The following is a 21,853-nucleotide window of genomic DNA, read 5'->3' as shown; positions in this document are numbered from 1 at the left end:
TGGTCAGGGAGAGTGAGGAGGTGATAGAGAGGAGTTACAGGCAGGTGGTCACACCGGGGCCTCAGGAGACAGAGAAGTGGGTAACAGTCAAGGGAGTGAAGGGTAAGAAGCAGGTACTAGAGAGTACCCCAGTGGCTGTCCCCCTTAACAATAAGTATTCCTACTTGAGTACTGTTGGGGGGGATGGCCTACCTGGGGGAAGCAACAGTGGTCGTGCCTCTGGCACAGAGTCTGGTCCTGTGGCTCAGAAGGGTAGAGAAAGGAAGAGGAAGACAGCAGTAATAGGGGACTCTATAGTTAGGGGGTCAGACAGGCAATTCTGTGAAACTCGGATAGTGGTTTGCCTCCCAGGTGCCAGGGTCCGGGATGTTTCTGATTGCATCCGTGATATCCTGAAGTGGGAAGGAGAACAGCCAGAGGTCGTGGTACATATTGGTACCAACGACATGGGTAGGAAAAGGGAGGAGGTCCTGAAAACAGACTACAGGGAGTTAGGAAGGAAGTTGAGAAATAGGACCACAAAGGTAGTAATCTCGGGATTACTGCCTGTGCCAAATGACAGTGAGTACAGGAATAGAGTGAGGTGGAGGATAAATGTGTGGCTGAGGGATTGGAGCAGGGGGCAGGGATTGAGATTTCTGGATCATTGGGACCTATTCTGGGGCAGGTGTGACCTGTACAAAAAGGATGGGTTGCACTTGAATCCCAGGGGGACCAATATCCTGGCGAGGAGGTTTGCTAAGGCTACTGGGGAGAGTTCAGACTAGGTTTGCTGGGGGTTCAAGCAAACTGAAGTGATGGAAGAAAGGGAGGTTGGCTCACAAATAGAGAAAGCTTGGAGACAGTGTGAGAGGGAGGATAGGCAGGTGATAGAAAGGGATGCGCTCAGACCGATGGTTTGAGATGTGTCTATTTTAATGCGAGGAGTATTATGAACAAAGTGGATGAGCTTAGAGCATGGATCAGTACTTGGAGCTATGATGTGGTGGCCATTACAGAGACTTGGATGGCTCAGGGGCAGGAATGGTTACTTCGAGTGCCGGGCTTTAGATGTTTCAGAAAGGACAGGGAGGGAGGCAAAAGAGGTGGGGGCGTGGCACTGCTGATCAGAGATAGTGTCATAGCTGCAGAAAAGGAGGAAGTCATGGAGGGGTTGTCTACGGAGTCTCTGTGGGTGGAAGTTAGGAACAGAAAGGGGTCAATAACTCTACTGGGTGTTTCTTATAGACCACCCAATAGTAACAGGGACATCGGGGTGCAGATAGGGAGACAGATTCTGGAAAGGTGCAATAATAACAGGGTTGTTGTGGTGGGAGATTTTAATTTCCCAAATATCGATTGGCATCTCCCTAGAGCGAGGGGTTAGATGCAGTGGGTTTGTTAGGTGAGTTAAGGAAGGTTTCTTGACTCAATATGTAGCTAAGCCTACAAGAGGAGAAGCTGTACTTGATCTGGTATTGGGAAATGAACCTGGTCAGGTGTCAGATCTCTCAGTGGGAGAGCATTTTGGAGATAGTGATGACAATTCTATCAACTTTACCATAGCATTGGAGAGGGATAGGAACAGACAAGTCAGGGAAATGTTTAATTGGATTAAGGGGAAAGATGAGGCTATCAGGCAGGAACTTGGAAGCATAAATTCGGAACAGGTGTTCTCAGGGAAATGTACGGAAGAAATGTGACAAATGTTCAGGGGATATTTGCATGAAGTTTCTCATAGGTTCATTCCAGTGAGATATGGAAAGGATGGTAGAGTGCAGGAACCATGGTGTGCAAAGGCTGTTGTAACTCTAGTCAAGAAGAAAGAAAGAGCTTACAAAAGGTTCAAAAAACTAGGTAATGATAGAGATCTAGAAGATTATAAGGCTAGCAGGAATGAGTTTAAGAATGAAATTAGGAGAGCCAGAAGGGGCCATGAGAAGGCCTTGGTGAGCAGGATTAAGGAAAACCCCAAGGCATTCTACAAGTATGTGAAGAGCAAAAGTTAAGACGTGAGAGAATAGGACCAATCAAGTGTGACAGTGGAAAAGTGTGTATGGAACCAGAGGGGATAGCAGAGGTACTTAATGAATACTTTGCTTCAGTATCCACTATGGAAAAGGATCTTGGCGATTGTAGGGATGATTTACAACGAACTGAAAAGCTTGCGCACATAGATATTAAGAAGGAGGATGTGCTGGAGCTTTTGGAAAGCATCAAGTTGGATAAGTCACTGGAACCGGATGAGGTGTACCCCAGGCTACTGTGGGAAGCGAGGGAGGAGACTGCTGTGCCTCTGGCGATGATCTTTGCATCATCAATGGAGATGGAAGAGATTCAGAAGGATTGGAGAGTTGCGGATGTTGTTCCCTTATTCAAGAAAGGGAGTAGAGATAGCCCAGAAAATTATAGACCAGTGAGTCTTACTTCAGTGGTTGGTAAGTTGATGGAGAAGATCCTGAGAGGCAGGATTTATGAACATTTGGAGAGGCATAATATGATTAGGAATAATATGCATGGCTTTGTTAAAGGCAGGTCGTAAGCCTGATTGAATTTTTTGAGGATGTGACTAAACACATTGATGAAGGTAAAACTGTAGATGTAGTGTATATGGATTTCAGCAAGGCATTTGAGAAGGTACCCCATGCAAGGCTTATTGAGAAAGTAAGGAGGCATGGGATCCAAGGGGACCTTGCTTTGTGGATCCAGAACTGGCTTACCCACAGAAGGCAAAGAGTGGCAGACAGGTCATATTCTACATGGAGGTTGGTGATCAGTGGTAAGCCTCAGGGATCTGTTCTGGGACCCCTACTCTTTGTGATTTTTATAAATGATCTTGATGAGGAAGTGGAGGGATAGGTTAATAAATTTGCTGATGACACAAAGTTGGGGATATTGTGGATAGTGTGGAGGGCTGTCAGAGGTTACAACAGGACATAGATAGGATGCAAAACTGGGCTGAGAAGTGGCAGATGGAGTTCAACCCAGGTAAGTGTAAGGTCAAATATGATGGCAGAATATAACATTAATGATAAGACTCTTGGCAATGTGGAGGATCAGAGGGATCTAGGGGTCCGAGTCCATTGAACACTCAAAGCTGCTGCGTAGGTTGTCTCTGTGGTTAAGAAAGCATACTATGCATTGGCCTTCATCAACCGTGGGATTGAGTTTAGGAGCCGAGAGGTAATGTTGCAGCTATTATAGGACCCTGGTCAGACCCCACTTGGAGTATTGTGCTCAGTTCTGGTCACCTCACTACAGGAAGGATGTGGAAACCATAGAAAACAGAGGAGATTTACAAGAATGTTGCCTGGATTGGGGAGCATGCCTTATGAGAATAGGTTGAGTGAACTTGTCCTTTTCTCCTTGGAGTGACGGAAGATGAGAGATGACCTGATAGAGGTGTACAAGTTGATGAGAGGCATTGATCGTGTGGATAGTCAGAGGCTTTTTCCCAGGGCTGAAATGGCTTGCGTGAGAGGGCATAGTTTTAAGGTGCTGGGGAGTAGGTACAGAGGAGATGTCAGGGGTAAGTTTTTTATGCAGAGAGTAGTGAGTGTGTGGAATGGGCTGCCGGCGACGGTGGTGGAGGCAGATACAATAGGGTCGTTTAAGAGACTCCTGGATAGGTATATGGAGCTCAGAAAAACAGAGGGCTATTGGTAACCCTAGGTAATTTTTAAGGTAAGGACATGTTCGGCACAGCTTTGTGGGCTCAAGGGCCTGTATTGTGCTGTAGAAATTCCCTGAGACTTGTCTATAAAATGTGGTTACGTTTAACATCTATCTACATTGAAATTATACTGACCACATGCAATGCTGAAGAGCTCCAGGTAAAAGAGATTTTTTTGTTCTTTATTTCAAAAATAATCTTTATACCTAATAAATAAATACAGACGAAGAAACCATGCAAAGCCATGCGAAGTTTTTACATTCATAGTTGTTAACTTCTTTTTTAAAACCTTAGCACTATTACCAGATAAACATAAACAGATAATGCTCAAAACTCACAGCAAGTGAGACAGCGACTGTGGAGAGAAAGTAGAGAAATGCCGTCTTGGTTGATAACACATCTTGGTAGTGCATGCTATGATTGAAGTTTGATTCCATTGAATTCAGTGAAACAGATTTGGGAAATGGAATATTGAGTGTAACCATTATTGTGAATTTATCAGCTGACAACAAATTTCAGGTAAAATCAATTTAGATCTGTAGTCTTTCAACAGGAGAAGCAAAAGAGCACATTTAGTTAATTGGAACAATGAAAGAATCAATAGTAAAGGAAATAGATTCACCGACTGAAAGAAAGGAAACACAAGTATGGTTTAAATTTATCCTACCTAATTCAATAATAATTATTGACTCTTTAGTCTCCATTATTATAGAGCATGATGAGGCTATATTCTTTCTTGTATACATATAATTGCTTTCTTGGACCTAAATTAAGTATGAAGTACAGATCAATATTTGCTTAAAACAGACCAATGACATTAGTCAGATAACTATGACAGCGTACCTTGGTGCCTTTTTTACGTTAATGAATTCATGTACATCCTGTTTATTCCCTGCTAGGAGAGGGTACCTCATACAGTCACGTGGTCGAGTCTCCAAGAAGAAAATTTTTGGTCAGCCATGTTCCTGAAAGTAAGCTTCCGCGTGAACTGATTCTTTTATCTTATTCCCACCTATAGGTATGATAGCTTTACAATAACTAGTATCGGGTATAATACTAGTACCAGGTCTTTTGTAAGATGTATTTTTTTCTTTTTGGAACAGAGGTCAATTTCAAGTTTTACATCCATAAAACCAGGCCCTTCCATTACAGCCATCAATTTCATACCTATGCTAATTCTATCTTCCAGCATGTGGCCAAAGTCTTTTACAACTTGTATTTCCAAAGCAACACACACAAAATGCTGGAGGAACTCAGCAGGTCAGGCAGCATCTATGGAAATGAATAAACAGTTGAGGTTTTAGGCCAAGACCCTTCATTGGGACTGGGAAGGAAAGGGGAAGACACCAGAATAAAAAGGTGGGAGAGAGGAAGGAGGAGAGCTAGAAGGTGATAGGTGAAGTCAGTTGGGTGGGAAAGGTAAAGGGCAGGAGAAGAAGGAATCTGATAGGAGAGAAGAGTGGACTATGGGAGAAGGGGAAGAAGGAGGGGCACCAGGGGGAGGTGATAGGTAGGTGAGGAGAAGAGGTCAGGGGCCAGAGTGGGGAACGGAAGAGTGAGAGGAAAAGAAGAAATAAAGAGAAAAAATTACTGGAAGGAGAAATCAATGTTCATGCCATCAGGTTGGACACTACCTAAGTGGAATATATATTATTGCTCCACCACCCTGAGGGTCATCTCGGCATGGCCAAGAGGAGGCCATAGACCAACATGTCAGAATGGGAATGAAAATTGGAATTAAAATGTTTGGCCACTTAGAAATTCCATTTTTGGCGGATGGAGCAAAGATGCATGACAAAATGGTCCACCAATTTACGTTGGGTCTCTCCAATGTGGGGGAGGCAGCATTGGGAGCACCAGGTACAGTAGACGACCCAACAGATTCATAGGTGAAGTGTTGCCTCACCTGGAAGGACTATTTGAGGCTCTGAATGTAGGTGAGGCAGATTTGTGGGGAGGGACAAATGGACGAGAGAATCATGGATCCCTGCAAAAAGCGGGGAGTAGTAGGAAGGAATTAAGGATGCGTTTGAAGGTAGAATCCCATTGAAGATGGTGAAAGGTGCAGCATTGTGTTGGATGCGGAGGCTCATGGGGTGGTAGGTGAGGATACGAGGAACTCGATCCCTGTTCAGGTGAAAGGAAGATGGGATGAGCACAGATATCTGGGAAATGGAGGAGTTGCAAGTGAGGGTAGCATCAATGGCGGAGGAAGGGAACTCCATTCTTTGAAGAAGGAGGACGTGTCTGATGCCCTGGAAAGGAAAGCCTCGTCCTGGGGACAGATGTGATGGAGATGAAGGAAAAGGGAAAAGGAAATAGCATTTTTTACAGGAGACAGGGTAGTAAGAGGTATTTCCAATGCTCTTTGCTCTTTGAAATATCATGAGAATATTTACAGCTGATGCACACTTGGGCAGTATTTGTCAAATTTCAACTTCCCTCCGGATAAAAAAATTCTTCCTCAAATCCCCTCTAAATCGCCCCTGCTTTGCCTAACCTGTGCTCTCTAGTTATAGATATCTCTGTTAACAGAAAGAGTTTCTCAATATCTATCTCTGTCTCTCATAATTTTGTGTGCCTCAATCAGTGATCCCCTTTTGAGGGATTCCCAGTTTATTCCATCTCTCCTCATAGCTGAAACACTCTATCTGGGAAAATCTCCTCTGCGTCCTCTCCTGTGCAGTCCGTAAGGCCATAAGACATAGGAGCAGAAATTAGGCTGTTTGACCCATCGAGTCTTCTCAGCCGTTCACTCATGGCTGATCCTTTTTCCCCCTCCTCAGCCCCATATCCGTCCTATAGCTGAGCAACCAGAATTGCACACGGTGCTTCATTTGTAGGCTAAGGAAAGATTTACATAGATGTACCATAACCTCTCATATCATGCACCTCAGTTAATGAAAACAAATATCAGATAAGTCTTCTTAATCATCTCATCTATCTGTTCTAACATCTTCGGGCATTGTTAGACATGTCGATTAATATTGCTCTGTACCAGTACTTTGTAGGATCCTGTCTTCATTGTGCACCTCCTAGCCTTATTAGTCCTTCCAAAATACACCACTTTGGAATTAATTTCGACAATAAATCTGCCCATTTTACCAACTCATCAATATCACTCTGAAGTTGTAGATTACTACCCTCATTATCATTCTTCCTTTTTAAATCTTTTTATTAATTATTATTGAAAATCAACAAAAATACATTAGAGTGGTCAAATCAACATATCAATATATACAATAAGAGTTAAACTATCAAATAACTGATTAACCAAGCTAAACAGTATACCAATAATAATAAGAAAAGACAAAATGTTAAAACTATTATTTTTTTCAAAAAAAGAAGGAAAAAAGAACCCCTACTAACTAAAACGACAACAAAAAAAAACCCTACTAACCAAAAAAAAACCCTTTGGGAGCACAACCCCAGAGCTATACACCATACAAGCTTCCATAAAAGAAAATCATCAATCCACCAACCAAAACCAATTACACAAGAATCAGAAGGGGACCACCTTAATTAACTCAGATCAAATGGTAGTAGCAGGCAAAAGATTCCTAAATGGACATTGAATCTTTGGACACTACCTCATTTTTTTTATTAATATACAGTATTTCTGTTTTTGCACATTTTTTATATCTATTCAATATCATCATCATCATCAGGTGCCATGCCCAGTTTGAGCATTGACTGCCATGGCCCACACACTCCTGTTTCGGGTCAAGTGGATCAATTCATTGGTATTCATTTCCAGTTCTCTGGCTGCTGTCTCCATCATCATTTGTCTTTGTCTTCCTCTTGCTTTCTTCCCTTCAATCTTTCCCATAATTACCGTGCATTCTAACTCCTCTTTCCTAATCACATGTCCAATGAAGTTATGTTGCCTTTTCATGATCTCATACATTATTTCTCCTTTTGTGCTTGTTCTGTTCACAACATCCTCATCAGATGTTCGTTTCATCCATGATATTCTTTGCATCCTCCTCAAAAACCACATCTCTGCTGCTACGATTGGTTTCCTCATGTTACTAGATATTGTCCAACATTCTGAGCCATATAACATAACTGGATAAACGTAACATTTCAGTATTCTGAGGCGGGTTGTCATGCCTAGTTTAGTATTGGTCAGTGTACTGTTCATTCTCGTAAAGGTGTCTTTTGCCATCCCTATTCTTCTTTTGATGTCCAAGTCGCACCTGCCATCTGATGTCACCCAGCTTCCTAAGTAGCAAAAGTTCTGTACTTGTTTTATGTCTTCCCCGTTTATTCTCAGCCTGCAGATAGGATTCTCCTTCTTTTTGGATATCACCATAATTCTGTCTTTTTGCAATTGATAGATAGACCCATTTTTGCACTTTCTTCAACATTTATATCAATTAAGTTTTGTAGTTCTTCCTCCATACTTGCAATTAACACAGTGTCATCTGCATATCTGAAATTATGTACATAATATACATAATTCAATATACATAATTGATTTATTTATTATTATGTTTATTATTTTTTCTCTCTCTGCTAGATTATGTATTACATTGAACTGCTGCTGCTGTTAACAAATTTCACATCACATGCTGGTGATAATAAACCTGATTCTGATATCCTAAAATTCTTGTGGCCAGTAAAGTATTTTTGAAGAATAGTCACTTTTGCATTGTAGGAAATGTGGTAGTCATGTTGGTGGGACCTTAATGTACACAATGTGATAATGATCAGATAATCTGTTTCATTAATTTTCAGTAAGGGACAAAGATTGACCAGATAGCCAGGGGTAAATCTTCTGCTCTTCCTCAAAACATACTCATCTTCAGGATCAGATACTGTCTCACTGAGCATCTCATCCAAAATAGAGCATTTCCAGCAGTCCACTGCTCCCTCGGACTGAAAACTCCATCATAGTTTTCTGTTCAGTTCTCTGAGACAGACTTAAGTGTACAACCTTCAGAGGCCGAGAGTGACTGTTTCACTGCAACTGACCCTTTAATATTCTTCACATTCCCAGCCACCTTTGTGTGTCATTTAAATCCCAAGAAGCCTATTACACTGAGTGGGCTTAAGATCAAATACTTCATTGTGGGATAGTGCACTTGTGGGCTGCCCCCAGCATAGTTTCAGGTGTGCTGGTTGTTAATGCAAACAACACAAATAGAACAGGGATGATTGTGTGACAAGTAGCTTCCACCTTGATGTTTTTTATTGTTGTTCAAATTGAATGGAGGGCACTAATGCGATATTTGAGTAAATGTCATGCCAGGTACAGTATATAAATCTGTCTTCACTATGCTATTTTCACTACAAAACCCAAGCAGTCATGGGGAGAATGATTATTTCAATGCCAGACCCTTATAGACAGTGGCAGAATTGAACCAGGGCTGCTGGTGCTGTAATTGCATTATGCTAACCCCACAATATTATTAATTCCTCATAATTATTATTATGCCCCACAGTTATTGTTAATGTTTGTCTAATTGTTGTTATCACTCTTGCTTGAAGCCATCCCATTGATTTTTCCCAGTAGTCAGTAATGTGTTTTTAATGCAGGAAGAGGAAAGTACTTTAATTTAGCATTTAAATATGATTCTGTGCATTGATTAAATTGCTATTAATTTATCTTCCAACAGCTTCATCAAGTTTGACCTGCCAAGCCAGAGCAACATCTCAACCAATTTTAACTGGCCGTACAGCAGTCGAAACGTATAACGTAGTGGCACTCTCCAATCGTGACCCTGTCCCAGCCTCTGAAAATGCACCCAGTGGAACTGACACTAATTTGCCTACAACATCTCTCCTTGCTGCTGCATGTACTGCAAATGTTCATCTAAACTCAACAGTGAATCAGCAGGAAAGTGGGCAACATACCGCCCAAAGAGGGCTTCCAACAAAAGCAACAGAGAATGTTTACAAAGAAATGCAGCCACCAACTACCCAGCCTTTGTCTGTTCTGGCTGACGTATTGTCGTTGATGTGCGTGAGTCATCTGGCCCATTCAATCATACCTAGCAATTCTTCACAATCACTACTGATATCCCCCTGCAGCAACAACTCTTCCCCGAGCTCACCTCTCATCTCCCCAGTTGACATCTCCTGCTCATCTCACCTTTTGTCTCCAGAACCAAATGCCGAACCTCAGCCAAATAATGGCATCAGAAGTTTAAGCGAGCAACTTGGATCTGAATGCAATAGGTCTCGTGAGGCTCTGGGAAATGTCAGCTATTTGCCAGGAATGTCACCCTCCAAATTCAATCACATGCCCTCAAGTAATGAAGGTGACCTGAGTCCAATTTACCTGGATATCCCACATCAGAAAATAACTCCTCCTACAAATTTCCAGACGTCTATGCCAATTCCAATACCAGCTTCTTACAGGAACTATGCCTCACCAACAAATTCTCCATTGCATTCATATCTCAGTCCTACATTTAACCTTGCAGCTCCACTCTCACCACAGCAGAATGGTAACCCAGGAAATTGTGGAAGCACTGGTTTCCAAGGCAGGGCATCAAATTCACCCGTTATGTCTCAAACACCTGTTACAGACTCAACTACAGATCTTAAGGACAGACAGTTCTCGGTAAGTTGGCTTATAGGTTAAGAACACTTAATTTAAAATTCTATTAAAAATTCTGAAATGTGCAATTAAAATTAAGTACTCTCCATAGCACAAAAGCAAATACTTCTATTTGCTGAAAATCTGAAATAAGAGCAGAAATAGCAGGGTGGGGAAGATCTTTGGGGAAAGTAACAAGCATTTTCATAGCATTTTATAGACACAAGAGATTGCAGATGATGGAATTAGTCCAGATGAAGGGTCTTGACCAAAATACCAACAGACCGGTTGATTCCCTCCAACATCTTGTTCCATAGCATTTCATCAGAACTTAAGAAAATCATAACTTGAAAAGTTCATTCTCCAGACTAATTCACTGGAATTTAAGCAACACATACAAAATACTGGTGGAAAGCAGCAGGCCAGGCAGCATCTATAGGAAGAAGTACAGTCGATGTTTTGAGTCGAGACCCTTTGGCAGGACTCTGTTACTCTTACTATCTCTTTTTTCCATTAGACATTCAAAGTAAATAGATGGCTTTAAGAGTTATTTGATGTACCTCTTAATTATTGAGTTAAAATATGAAAAAATATATCTGATTATTGATTTACATTTAACAGCTGTTGGATATAAGTAACAAAAACACCTCAACAATATTTGTGACTGAAACCTTAACATCACAGTCAGGAAAGTCACCATTGCCTTCTATATGTGAGGGTAAGTAACCGCTACAATTGCAAACCGCTATAGAAGTGTGTTGTATGGGGCTTTTTCAATTTGAGTCTATTAAAGTAGTGCCAAAAAAAAACAAATTAGTGAGGTAGTGTTCATAGGTTCAATGTCCAGAGGGGAAGAAGCTGTTCTTGAATTGCTGAGTGTGTGTACCTCCATCCCGATTGATTTCAGGGATGAAGCCATTAACTTCATCCTTCACAATTTACTTTCTTTGCAGATGTCTAGGTGAGTGAAAATGCTTTACTTACAATTAATCTTTAACAAACGTGTGATCTAACAGCTGAGATTAGAAATAAACAATGGTGTGAAATAATTTTTTTTAACACCCAACACCATCTCCCCTCATTAGAAAAAAGGAGGTAAAAAAACGTAAAAGACGGAGGAAAGAAAGGAGAGAAGAAAAAAGAAAAGAGAATAAAAGAAAAAGTAGAGTAAGCATCCAGCTCTCAGAGTCAGTTTAAAATACAAATTAAAGAAACTAACTTATAATAAGGGACATATTAATTTTACAAAATTAAAATAAATAAATTAAACAATCTGGGCATTTAAGTAATTCAAATATGGTTGCGAAATCTCAGTGAACTTAGTGTATCCATTCCTAAGGGTATAAGTAATTTTCTCAAGGGGTATATAACTTTGCATTTCTTTATTCCAACGATCAATATGTACAAGGGAATCGGATTTCCATGTTACCGCTAAGCAGTTCTATTCGGAGCTATATAAATCAGAATCAGTGGGTGACTCACTGAAAATTGATGATTTCTTGTCTAATTTACAGCTTCCCAAATTGAGTCAACAAGATCAGGAAGAATTGAATGCCCCTTTTTCTAGGGATGAAATTGAAAGAGCCCTAGGCTTATTACAAGCTAATAAATCGCCGGGAGATGATGGTTTTCCCCCTGAATTCTATAGAGAATTTAAGGATCAATTAATGCCCCTTTTTATGAGGGTTGTGACTCAGGCTGAGGAGACCCATATTCTACCGGAATCCTTTTCAACAGCAATTATTACGTTAATTCTTAAGATGGTGTGAAAAAAATTAAGTAACTTATGAATTTAGTGACTCTGACAAGTTTTGAATTACATGAAAATTAATAAGAAGCAGATTTTAGAAATCTGAAATAGAAACAGAAAATGCTGGAAACACTCAGCAAGACAGGCAACATTTGTGGAAGGAGACACAGATTTAACAATTCAGATCAAAGACCCGCTGAAAAGCTTCTAGCATTTTCTGTTTTTATTTAAGTTCCTAGAAAGATTTTGCCATGGATAGAAGAATATATTTACACATGAATACAGAATAACTGTGACTTGAAACTCGTTAATTCTAACAATGAGATGGTGGAAACAGGACGCTCAAAAGGCAGTAGAGGTAATTAATTTGGAGGTCCTGATCAAGAGCAAGTGAATGGTACTGACCGGGATACTGTACGAGGAGTGGACAAGGGCTCACTGGGCCCACTGATAATAGACAATAGACAATAGGTGCAGGAGTAGGCCATTCGGCCCTTCAAGCCAGCACCGCCATTCACGGTGATCATGGCTGATCATCCACAATCAGTATCCAGTTCCTGCCCTATCCCCATAACCTCTTTCTGTGCAGTGATAATTCTTTGATGAGGTGAGTAGCAAGATGAGGTGAGTAGCAAGATGAAGGGTGATTCACTTTGCTGAAAAAAAAGTTTAAGACCCAATTTGTCGGTGGTTATGTGCTTTGTTGAGGGAGCTAGAAGAGCAGGAGGAAGGATATCAATTTAATTCCAGACTATGGAGGAGGCAGCTTGTACTGGCAGGAGCTGAACAAGTTAGAAAGTGGGCTGCAATGTATGAGAGATAGTGGTAGTTCTGTTCTACAGATCCATATTCCTAAAAGATCAGTTTTACCATCTTTCTAAGTAAAATATTTCTTTAAAATGAGAACATGATATGAACAGAAATGTAGTTAGCTTTGTATTTAAACTGCCTTGTTTAAAAATAAATTGAAACTCATAAAGAAGAAATTAATAATTAAGAATATATAACAACTGAGTTTATTTTAGTGCATGTCTCTTTATCACATTCCAATTGTCTATGAATGTTGTGCTTGGAATTTACTGATTTTATAATTTGATGTGATCAAGGAAGGTTGGGGGAATAAATTGCTTAGAAAATTATGTCATGTTTGTGCAATTGTAAGAAATATTTGATTCTGGATGGCTTTAACAAGTATTTTTTTAATATCTACAGAGTTTAAAAGTTTTCAACAATCTATGTCATATCAGCCCTTTCCAGTGGGAGACTTTGAGTTTTTGAAAACTCAGGATCTAAATAAAAAGGATTCTCAACTAACAAAAGAAGGTGATCCTAAAGTAAAAGATCAATTGGTTCCAGGCAACTGTACCACTTTGCATTCAATGATGATGTCCAAGGACTCAAAGTTGGATGCTACATTAGGAACCCATCAAGATAGCAATAGCAGCAACCCAGTTTCACCCATCCATTTGATGAAACCTTCCTTTGTCAATTCTGTTGCTGCTGCAGACAGTCATACTCCAGAAAGTAACAAAGTAGTGGCTAGTTCAGGAGATGAGAAACAAAACAGCGATTCCATGTTATCAGATGTGCACAACTATTCAGTCTCAGTGCCTGGACGGATTCAGCATCCACGAACTTCAATCTACGTCAGCAGCGATGATTCTGAAACTGATGACGATGAAATATTTGAAGAGTTGCAAACTCTGAGAGAAAAGTAAGCTTGGAGGTTATGCTTTGAATTTGAAAATCAAAAAAATGTACAGATGTTGCAAAGCAGAAATAAATGCAGAAAATACTTGAAGTACTCAACAAGTCTGGAAACATGTGAAAAGAGGAACAGAGTTCCTGTTTTCTGTCTGCAGATGTTGCCTGTCCTGATGAGTATTTCCAGCCCTTTCTGTTTTTTTTAAATTATAGCTAGAGTTTGTCTAGTGATGTATGATTTTGTTGGACTAGATGAACTGAATTTATACTTTAACTTTAAGGTTTGCATGTAAAACCAGGTTTGTTTGCTTTTATTTTAGTGTTTAAATTATTTATGTATGTTAGTCCTTTAGTTAACTTTTCATTTTTACATTATTTACTTCAATATTAAGTTTTTAAAATCTCTATGGATATCAAATGCTTCCTGAACTCCTGGATATTTCTAGAATGTTATAGTTCTCATTTCAGATTTCCTGCGTTTGCAGTATTTTTTCTTTTAGTCTCAGTGGCTGAAGTACTTGCATTAATCCAACAGGCACTTGGCAGAGGTTCAGAGATTGCAGGCAATGCAGAAGAAGGAGATTGAGCAGCTGTACGAAAAGATGGGTAAGGTGCCCCCTGCTGGAATAGTATCACCAGCTGCAATCCTGAATGGAAGACAGAGGCGTTTGTCTAAGGGCAATTTCAACCAATCCCGTCGTAACAGCCTGCAAAGACTTGAACCTTTACAACAACCAGGTATGTGTAACAAGCTCCCTAACAGTGAACAGTGACATTTTGACACTAGAATTTTACCTTTCCTCTAGAACTAGAGGTTATGGATAAGGGTGAAAGGTGAAATGTTTAAGGGGGAACTTCTTCACTCAAGGTGCTGAGGGTGTGGAACGAGCTGCCAGAGAACGTGATGGATGTGGGTTCAATTTCAACATTTAAGAGAAATTTGGGTAGATACATGGATGGGAGGGACATGGAGGGCTATGGTCTGGATGCAGGTCAATAGGAGTAGGCAGATTAATAGTTCAGAACGAACTAGATGGGCCAAAAGGCCTGTTTCTGTGCTATATTGTTCAATGACTCTATAGTTTACACTGAAAGGTAATATTGTCATAAATTTTACTGGAAACACAATTGCATGTAACTTTATTTAGAAAGCTTAAAAATGATCAGTGATCTTATAGGGATAATATGAAGTATATCTGTAAGATCACATGATTGATGCAGATTCAGAAGGCCATATTTGCAAAATGCTACCTTTTTTAAAGCAGATAAAGTACATTTCAAAACTATGAAGTATTGAATACTAGGCAAAGTTTACAGGAAGAGTGATTGAAACCTTAGTCCAAAAAGTAGATTCTGAATTCATTCAAAGGAAATAGACTTGGGCAACAAATCGTATAGCAGGGGTAGCAAACCTATGCCAAGATGACAGTTTTTTGATGGCCGCTGATAAGAGTGGGAGATGATTGCTGTCATGATCTGATACATTATATACTAAATGGCATTTATGAGCGATCCTTATATAAAAAACAAGATTCTAGGGGATTGGTAATGCTCTCTTAATTCTAATTAGATAGTTTTTGGTTTGGCCATATTTTATATTACTTTGGAAGTAAATGTAATATTTTCCCTTTCATAGCTGTTTAGTGTTATTAGGGTGGTCGAAGTGCAGTTGTTGAAAATATCATGCTATATATACAATAACGTTTTTCCAATTATAACCTTATGTTCATATTGGATCCCTGCAGGCTTTGGCAGAAGGAATTCCTTAACTGGCATCTGCAGTGTACAAGATCAATGGCAAACACAGTCCAGCATTGGTGGGGGTTACTTTTCCTAATGGCTTCTCATAGCTGATAGGTTGTTAGAGTCTTTAGAAGCTAAGGCTTTGCACAATAAAATTAAAGGAAAAGGGTCAATAAAATCATTCTGGTTCTGACTACAACAAATATCTGGCACTATAGTACTTCTAAGTGTTTTAAACTGTACAAAACACCATTTGTCAGTAGATTTGAGTACAGTTTCAGCTATTATTAATTTGGACATGGACTGTTATATGATGCAAGTAGTTAACAGTCAGCTTTCTTATATAAAAGGCCTTTTGATTTATATATAACATAGGAACCTGAAACAGTTGTTTAGAAAAGAACACGATGACCCCAGTCAGAAATCCTTTTCCATTGTCAGAACAGATCTTAAAATAGATTGCTTATGACATTTTTGCTTCTAAGCACTAATATAATTTTAAAAACACTAAGGACTCAGCATTGTTTAAGTCAAATTACTTTATCTAATATAACAGTATTTCAACAATGTTTAATCATAAAATAATCCTTGCTACAGAATTTTTTTCATTAAAATATACCATTTCTGGTAATATCTCAAAGGATATCTGATTAAATCAGATTTAAAAGCAAATATAATAGACTGTTGTGAGTGTGAACAATGTCAGTGGAGAGACACTAAAGCTAGTGGATATAGAAGCCTTTATTCAGCATTTGAGACACTCTTCGAGGAAGAGGCCTGCCTGACCCAATATTACATGACATTTTTATATGCTAAATATCAAAGATAACAGCAGGACAATTTTACAATTCTAATGTATCTAGAATGCATCCTTTGAATTACATATAATGTTTAAACACCTTTGTCTTCACACCCACACTCCAAACAACCCAAATGAACGTTACTTCCCACCGATTCTGCGCTGCGTTCATGCATATGCAGGCTTCTGTGATCAAACGGAATGATCTCTCTTCATTGTCGACATTCCCAGTAGTTGCCCACGTACCATCCTGCACCCCCTGAGCCATACTGTCCCCTACATATTCCTCAGACACTTCACTTTTACCAACACGTGTATATCTTTAGGGTACATCTGGTGAATTTTAACCATTTTCTCGAGCATGCCCCAGAATCCTGTATTTTAGCAGGGGACCTTAAATGAGGGCAACTCTGACAAAATACTCTGCTTCTCCACGAGGGTGAAGGGCTTGTGAATGGTCAAGAGCTGCTTCGGGTCATCAGGGTCCCTGACTTGATGTTGCTTAACCCTAAAAAGATCCATTCTGACAGATATATCTGGGTATAACCTCTCCCCCAAATATCTTCACACTAATTCCCACACTACACAAAATATAAATGATGGATAAAAATTAAACAATACATACTTAAAACCACAGAGTATATACTTTGCAGTCCGCCACTTCTGTACATCTGAACTCATAATGCCTGTTGTATTCCCTTCGCATTTAAAACTCTTACATCAAGGTTACAGGCTTTTTCTTAAACCACACAAACACATCTGCTACTATACAGGTCCCTGAACGAGTATACATGAACCCATTGGCGTCCCAAACAGTCAGTAACCACCCTTCACAACTGGTGCCCCTGTCTCACCAAATTAACACAGAAATACCTAGTCTCTAGGCATTTGCACATATGCACATTTCCACACACACACCCACCCACCCCCCGCACTACTTTTATAGCTACTAGATGAGGTCCCTACCGTGTTCGTGATACTTCATAATCCCACAGTCACTGACCTGAACAGATCTAAGTGTGAGTTCTAATCTTTTTTAAAAAATATACTCACCCACTTAGACTGCTGCGGTCACTGCTCACACAATGGGTTTATATTCTGGATGAGCCCCCAAATATTGTGAGTGTGCACAATGTCAGTGGAGAGACACTGAAGCTAGTGGATATAGAAGCCTTTATGCAGCATTTGAGACACTCTTGGGAGAAGAGGCCTGCCTGACCCAATTCAGTTTTATATGCTAAAGATAAAAGTTAACAGCAGGACAATTTTACAGTTCCAATGTATTTACATTGGTTCCTTTGAATTATATATCATGTTTAAACACCTTCGTCTTCACAACCACACTCCAGACACCCCAGGTGAATGTTAATTCCCACCGACTCTGGGCCGCATTCATGCATATACAGGCTTCTACGATCAAATGGAGTGATTCTTTGTTTGCAATCAACCCCCAAAATGCTGCTCCAGGAAGATCTTTGTTCAGAGCTGGAGTTTAAATTCAATCTACAATCAATGTTCAGATCTGGAGATTGGCTACTGTAAAGATTAGTATTTGCTATATACCATAAATCCAAAATATGCCCTAACATAGACTAGATAATGTTTTGCCTTAATTTTAGAGGAAATTTGATAACTCCGGCAATTACAAGACAATAAGAATGCTTGATATTAAGCAGCCATTATAAATCATGTTTATATTTTTGTATTAAAGTATGTTTTTCCATTGTCACAAACTGTAAGGACTGAATTTATTGATTTTGTTTCTCTGTATATATGTATATAGAAAATGTAAATGTTATGCAGTAAATTATACCAATATTATATTGATAATTAGATCTCTTATTTTAAAATAAACTATACAAGTAACTTTCCCAAATGGAAGATTTAGATGCATTTATTATTCCTTTTCTTTCCAATAAACTTTATATTTGCCTATTTGAAACACAAGGGTGTCATTTCACATGAGATTTCTCATTTTGTAAAATATGGTGCACTGTTTGAGTTGATTTTGGTATAAATGTGCATCTGCATGGAATGGAGATTCTGTATTTGTTGACATTTATTTGTTATCTCAAGAAAGTTGATCTTACAATTTTTTTATGATTTAAATCATTAACTATGTATATCCATAGATATACATAGATGCTAGATAAATTATTTCACACGTCATGATGGAAATAAAACTTCATATAAATTGTGTTGTATTTTGGATTATAAAATCATTTTCACAAACCTGCATAACATTGAAATTGGAATCCATAGAGCATTGAAGTCAAACTACACTCAGTGTCCACCTCACCTGGTCCACCTCAGTGGTGCCTCCTGCACCTAATAAAGTGACCACTGAGTGTATGTTCGTGGTCTTCTGCTGCTATAACCCATCCACTTCAAGGTTCGACATGTTGTGCATTCAGAGATGCTCTTCTGCACACCACTGTTGTAACATGTGGTTATTTGAGTTAGTCGCCTTGCTGTCAGCTGGACCAGTCTGAGCCATTCTCCTCTGAACTCTCTCATTAACAAGGCATTTTTGCCCATTGAACTGCCAGTACTGGATGTTTTTATTTTCACACCATTCTGTGTAAACTATAGATACTAATTGTTGTGTGTGAAATGCCTGGGAGATCAGCAGTTTCTGAGATACTCAACCCACCCTGTCTGATACCAACAATCGTTCCACGGTCAAAGTCACTTCGATGACATTTCTTCCCCATTCTTATGTTTGATCTGAGCAACAAAATGAACCTCTTGACCATGCCTGCATGCTTTTATGCATTGAGTTGCTGCCACATGATTAGATATTTGCATTTACAAGCAGGTGTATAGGTGTACCTAATAAAGTAGCCACTGAGTGTATAGCTTTATTTAGATCAAACTCATGTTAACATCTCTAAATTAGGAAGGTCATACAAATTGGAAATATTAAGATGTTTTTATACCAAAATCTTTAAATCAGAACATTTGTGGCATTTGGAATACAAGAATGGCTCAAAACTCCTTGCAAACTTGGACTGGTGATGTAAAATAATAAGAATTCATTACACTGTTGATTTCCAAAAAACATTTAAACATGACGTTTGGCTTCCTCTAAAACAGCAGCCTGGTATAGTTAGTTCTCCTAAGTAATACTTGTATGAGATACGAACATTGCAGAGTTGCACCACAGAGTGGTGGAGGATGAAACTGAACTGTGTGGTGGAGATAGGTTTGTGCATCAGGAACTTCCTTCCTCCATAGAACGTAGCAAAATTGCAAAACTCTTTATAAATACACGTATGTTACTGCTACAACAGTTGAAAGGAAATCTCCCTAATCCCAGAAGTCCCAATATTAAATGATGAAATCAAAGGATTATTTTTCTTCCATTTCTTTAAGGTGCTTTATCTTACATTTGGTTTCAAATTTCCACAAAAGTTCTTCTCAAATTTAAAAAAAAAGTTCCAGTCAAGGCTAATAATGTTGTATTTTTCTAAATTGATAATTAGTTCAACAATATCATTGTATCATTAGATTAACAATATCATGAGTGTATGAGTTAAAATATAAATTAGCTTAAAACCTTTTGCTCATTGTGGCCAAAATTCAGCGTCAGAAGTTTGCAGAGGAACATCTGAACAAGCCTGATGAATTTTGGAAACAAGTCCTGTGGACTGATTAAGTTAAAACAGAACTTTTTGGCCGCAATGAGCAAAGGTATGTTTGGAGAAAAAAGGGTGCAGAATTTCATGAAAAGAACACCTCTCCAACTGTTAAGCAAGGGGGTGGATCGATCATGCTTTGGGCTTGTGTTGCAGCCAGTGGCACGGGGAACATTTCACTGGTAGAGGGAAGAATGAATTCAATTAAATACCAGCAAATTCTGGAAGCAAACATCACACCGTCTGTGAAAAAGCTGACGATGAAAAGAAGATGGCTTCTACAACAGGATAATGATCCTAAACACACCTCAAAATCCACAATGGACTACCTCAAGAGGCGCAAGCTGAAGGTTTTGCCATGGCCCTCGCAGTCCCCTGACCTAAACATCATCGAGAATCTGTGCATAGACCTCAAAGGAGCAGTGCATGCAAGACGGCCCAAGAATCTCACAGAACTAGAAGCCTTTTGCAAGTAAGAATGGGCAAAAATTCCCCAAACAAGAATTGAAAGACTCCTAGCTGGCTATAGAAAACGTTTACAAGCTGTGATACTTGTCAAACGGGGTGTTACTAAGTACTGACCATGCAGGGTGCCCAAACTTTTGCCTTGCGCACTTTTCCTTGTTTGTTATTTTGAAACTATAAAAGATTGAAATAAAAAAGTAATCTTGCTTAAAATATTAAAGAAATGTGTCATCTTTAACTTGATGCCTTTTGGCAATCAGGTCATCTTTTACAAGCTTAGCTATTCACAGTAACAGAGATTTTGACCAGGGGTGCCCAATCTTCTGCATGCCACTGTATACCTCTATAAAATCTCTCCTCATTGCCTGTAGTCTAGGGATAAAGTCCTAACTTATTCAACCATTGTCTAGAACTCGGGTCCTCAATTCCCAGCAACATTCTTTGTACTCGTTCAAGCTTATCTTTCTTGTAGGTACATGTACAGAACTGCACACAATACTCTAACTTTAGCCTCACCTATATCTTATGCAGTTCAATATAACATCCCAATTCCTGTATTCAATGCTCTGATTTATGAAGGCCAATGTGCCAAAAGCTCTTTATGACTATTTTGCATCAAAATATAAAAAGGAATAGCATAATTTCACTCTCATGATGATATGGTGAATGCGGGTTTGATTGTGAAATTCAAGAGAATGTTGGATTAATACATGGATAAGAGGGATAGAGAGCTAAGGTCCAGCTGCAAGTTGATGGGAACAGGCAGAATAACTATTTGACACTGATTAGATAGGCTGAAAGGCCTGTTTCTGAGCTGGCTAGAGGTTGAGAGTTATACAGATTTCTGATGTCCATGTCCTAACTCTCACCAAGATTTATTTGCCCATCATGGCATTCCTTGCCAACCAACTTAGATTCTCAATTGTCTCCTCTTTTCACCCTTTCCCCTTTCTCTACATTTTAAAATGTATTTTTGGCTAGTTCCAATGCAATGTAATTGACTTGAATTGTTAAAATCTATTTCCCTCTCCTAAGGTGATGCCTAACTTGCTACACATTTTCCAGCATTCTGTTTTATTATTATGTATTAATACCTAAAAAAAAGTCATCTCAAATATTTATTAATAAGTTTGTATTTAAAAGGCACAGGCAATCTTTAGCAACAAATATAACTATGCAATTTTAAGTGTTACATATTTTATAATATGCAAATGAAAGAATAGTATTTTTCAGAGCAGTAATCCACAAACATAAATATCCAATCAGCAGCCATTTCTTAAGTGTGTATAGGTGTTCCAGTTACCTTATTTTAAAGGCCATAACATGCAATAATTAAAACTGCATACAGCAGCCTCCTGATGCTATTTTTAATTATGCCTTTCACCTGAGCCTGCTTAGCATCCTTACGAGGGAAACCTTTAACTCTTTAAGTTGAAAAAATACTGTTCCATCCTTTTCTGATATGAGATCACACTTTTATTTCCACCTCAAATATATTAATATCTTCACTTCTGATAAACTGGAAACAGATATAGAACCCAAAATTGGGTCTATA

The 21,853-nt window shown here is 39.1% G+C and overlaps 1 protein-coding gene across 2 annotated transcripts in view; it reads left to right on the top strand.

Annotated features, from left to right (window-relative positions):
- wnk4a (WNK lysine deficient protein kinase 4a) overlaps positions 1-17,247 on the top strand; it is a 94,093-nt gene extending 76,846 nt beyond the window's left edge. For both annotated transcript variants that reach the window (XM_072248785.1, XM_072248784.1), the window contains exons 14-19: positions 4,552-4,623; positions 9,274-10,223; positions 10,821-10,917; positions 13,162-13,663; positions 14,189-14,391; positions 15,399-17,247. In XM_072248785.1, coding sequence (XP_072104886.1) covers positions 4,552-4,623; positions 9,274-10,223; positions 10,821-10,917; positions 13,162-13,663; positions 14,189-14,391; positions 15,399-15,490 — 1,916 coding nt within the window. In that variant the 3' untranslated portion in view covers positions 15,491-17,247. The remainder of the gene's footprint in view (positions 1-4,551; positions 4,624-9,273; positions 10,224-10,820; positions 10,918-13,161; positions 13,664-14,188; positions 14,392-15,398) is intronic.
- The last annotated feature ends 4,606 nt before the right edge of the window (positions 17,248-21,853 follow it).

Source organism: Mobula birostris, chromosome X (genome assembly GCF_030028105.1).
Source record: "Mobula birostris isolate sMobBir1 chromosome X, sMobBir1.hap1, whole genome shotgun sequence".
NCBI lineage: Eukaryota > Metazoa > Chordata > Chondrichthyes > Myliobatiformes > Myliobatidae > Mobula > Mobula birostris.
Note: the sequence above shows the minus strand (reverse complement) of the source record. Positions and strands in the feature narration are given on the sequence as shown.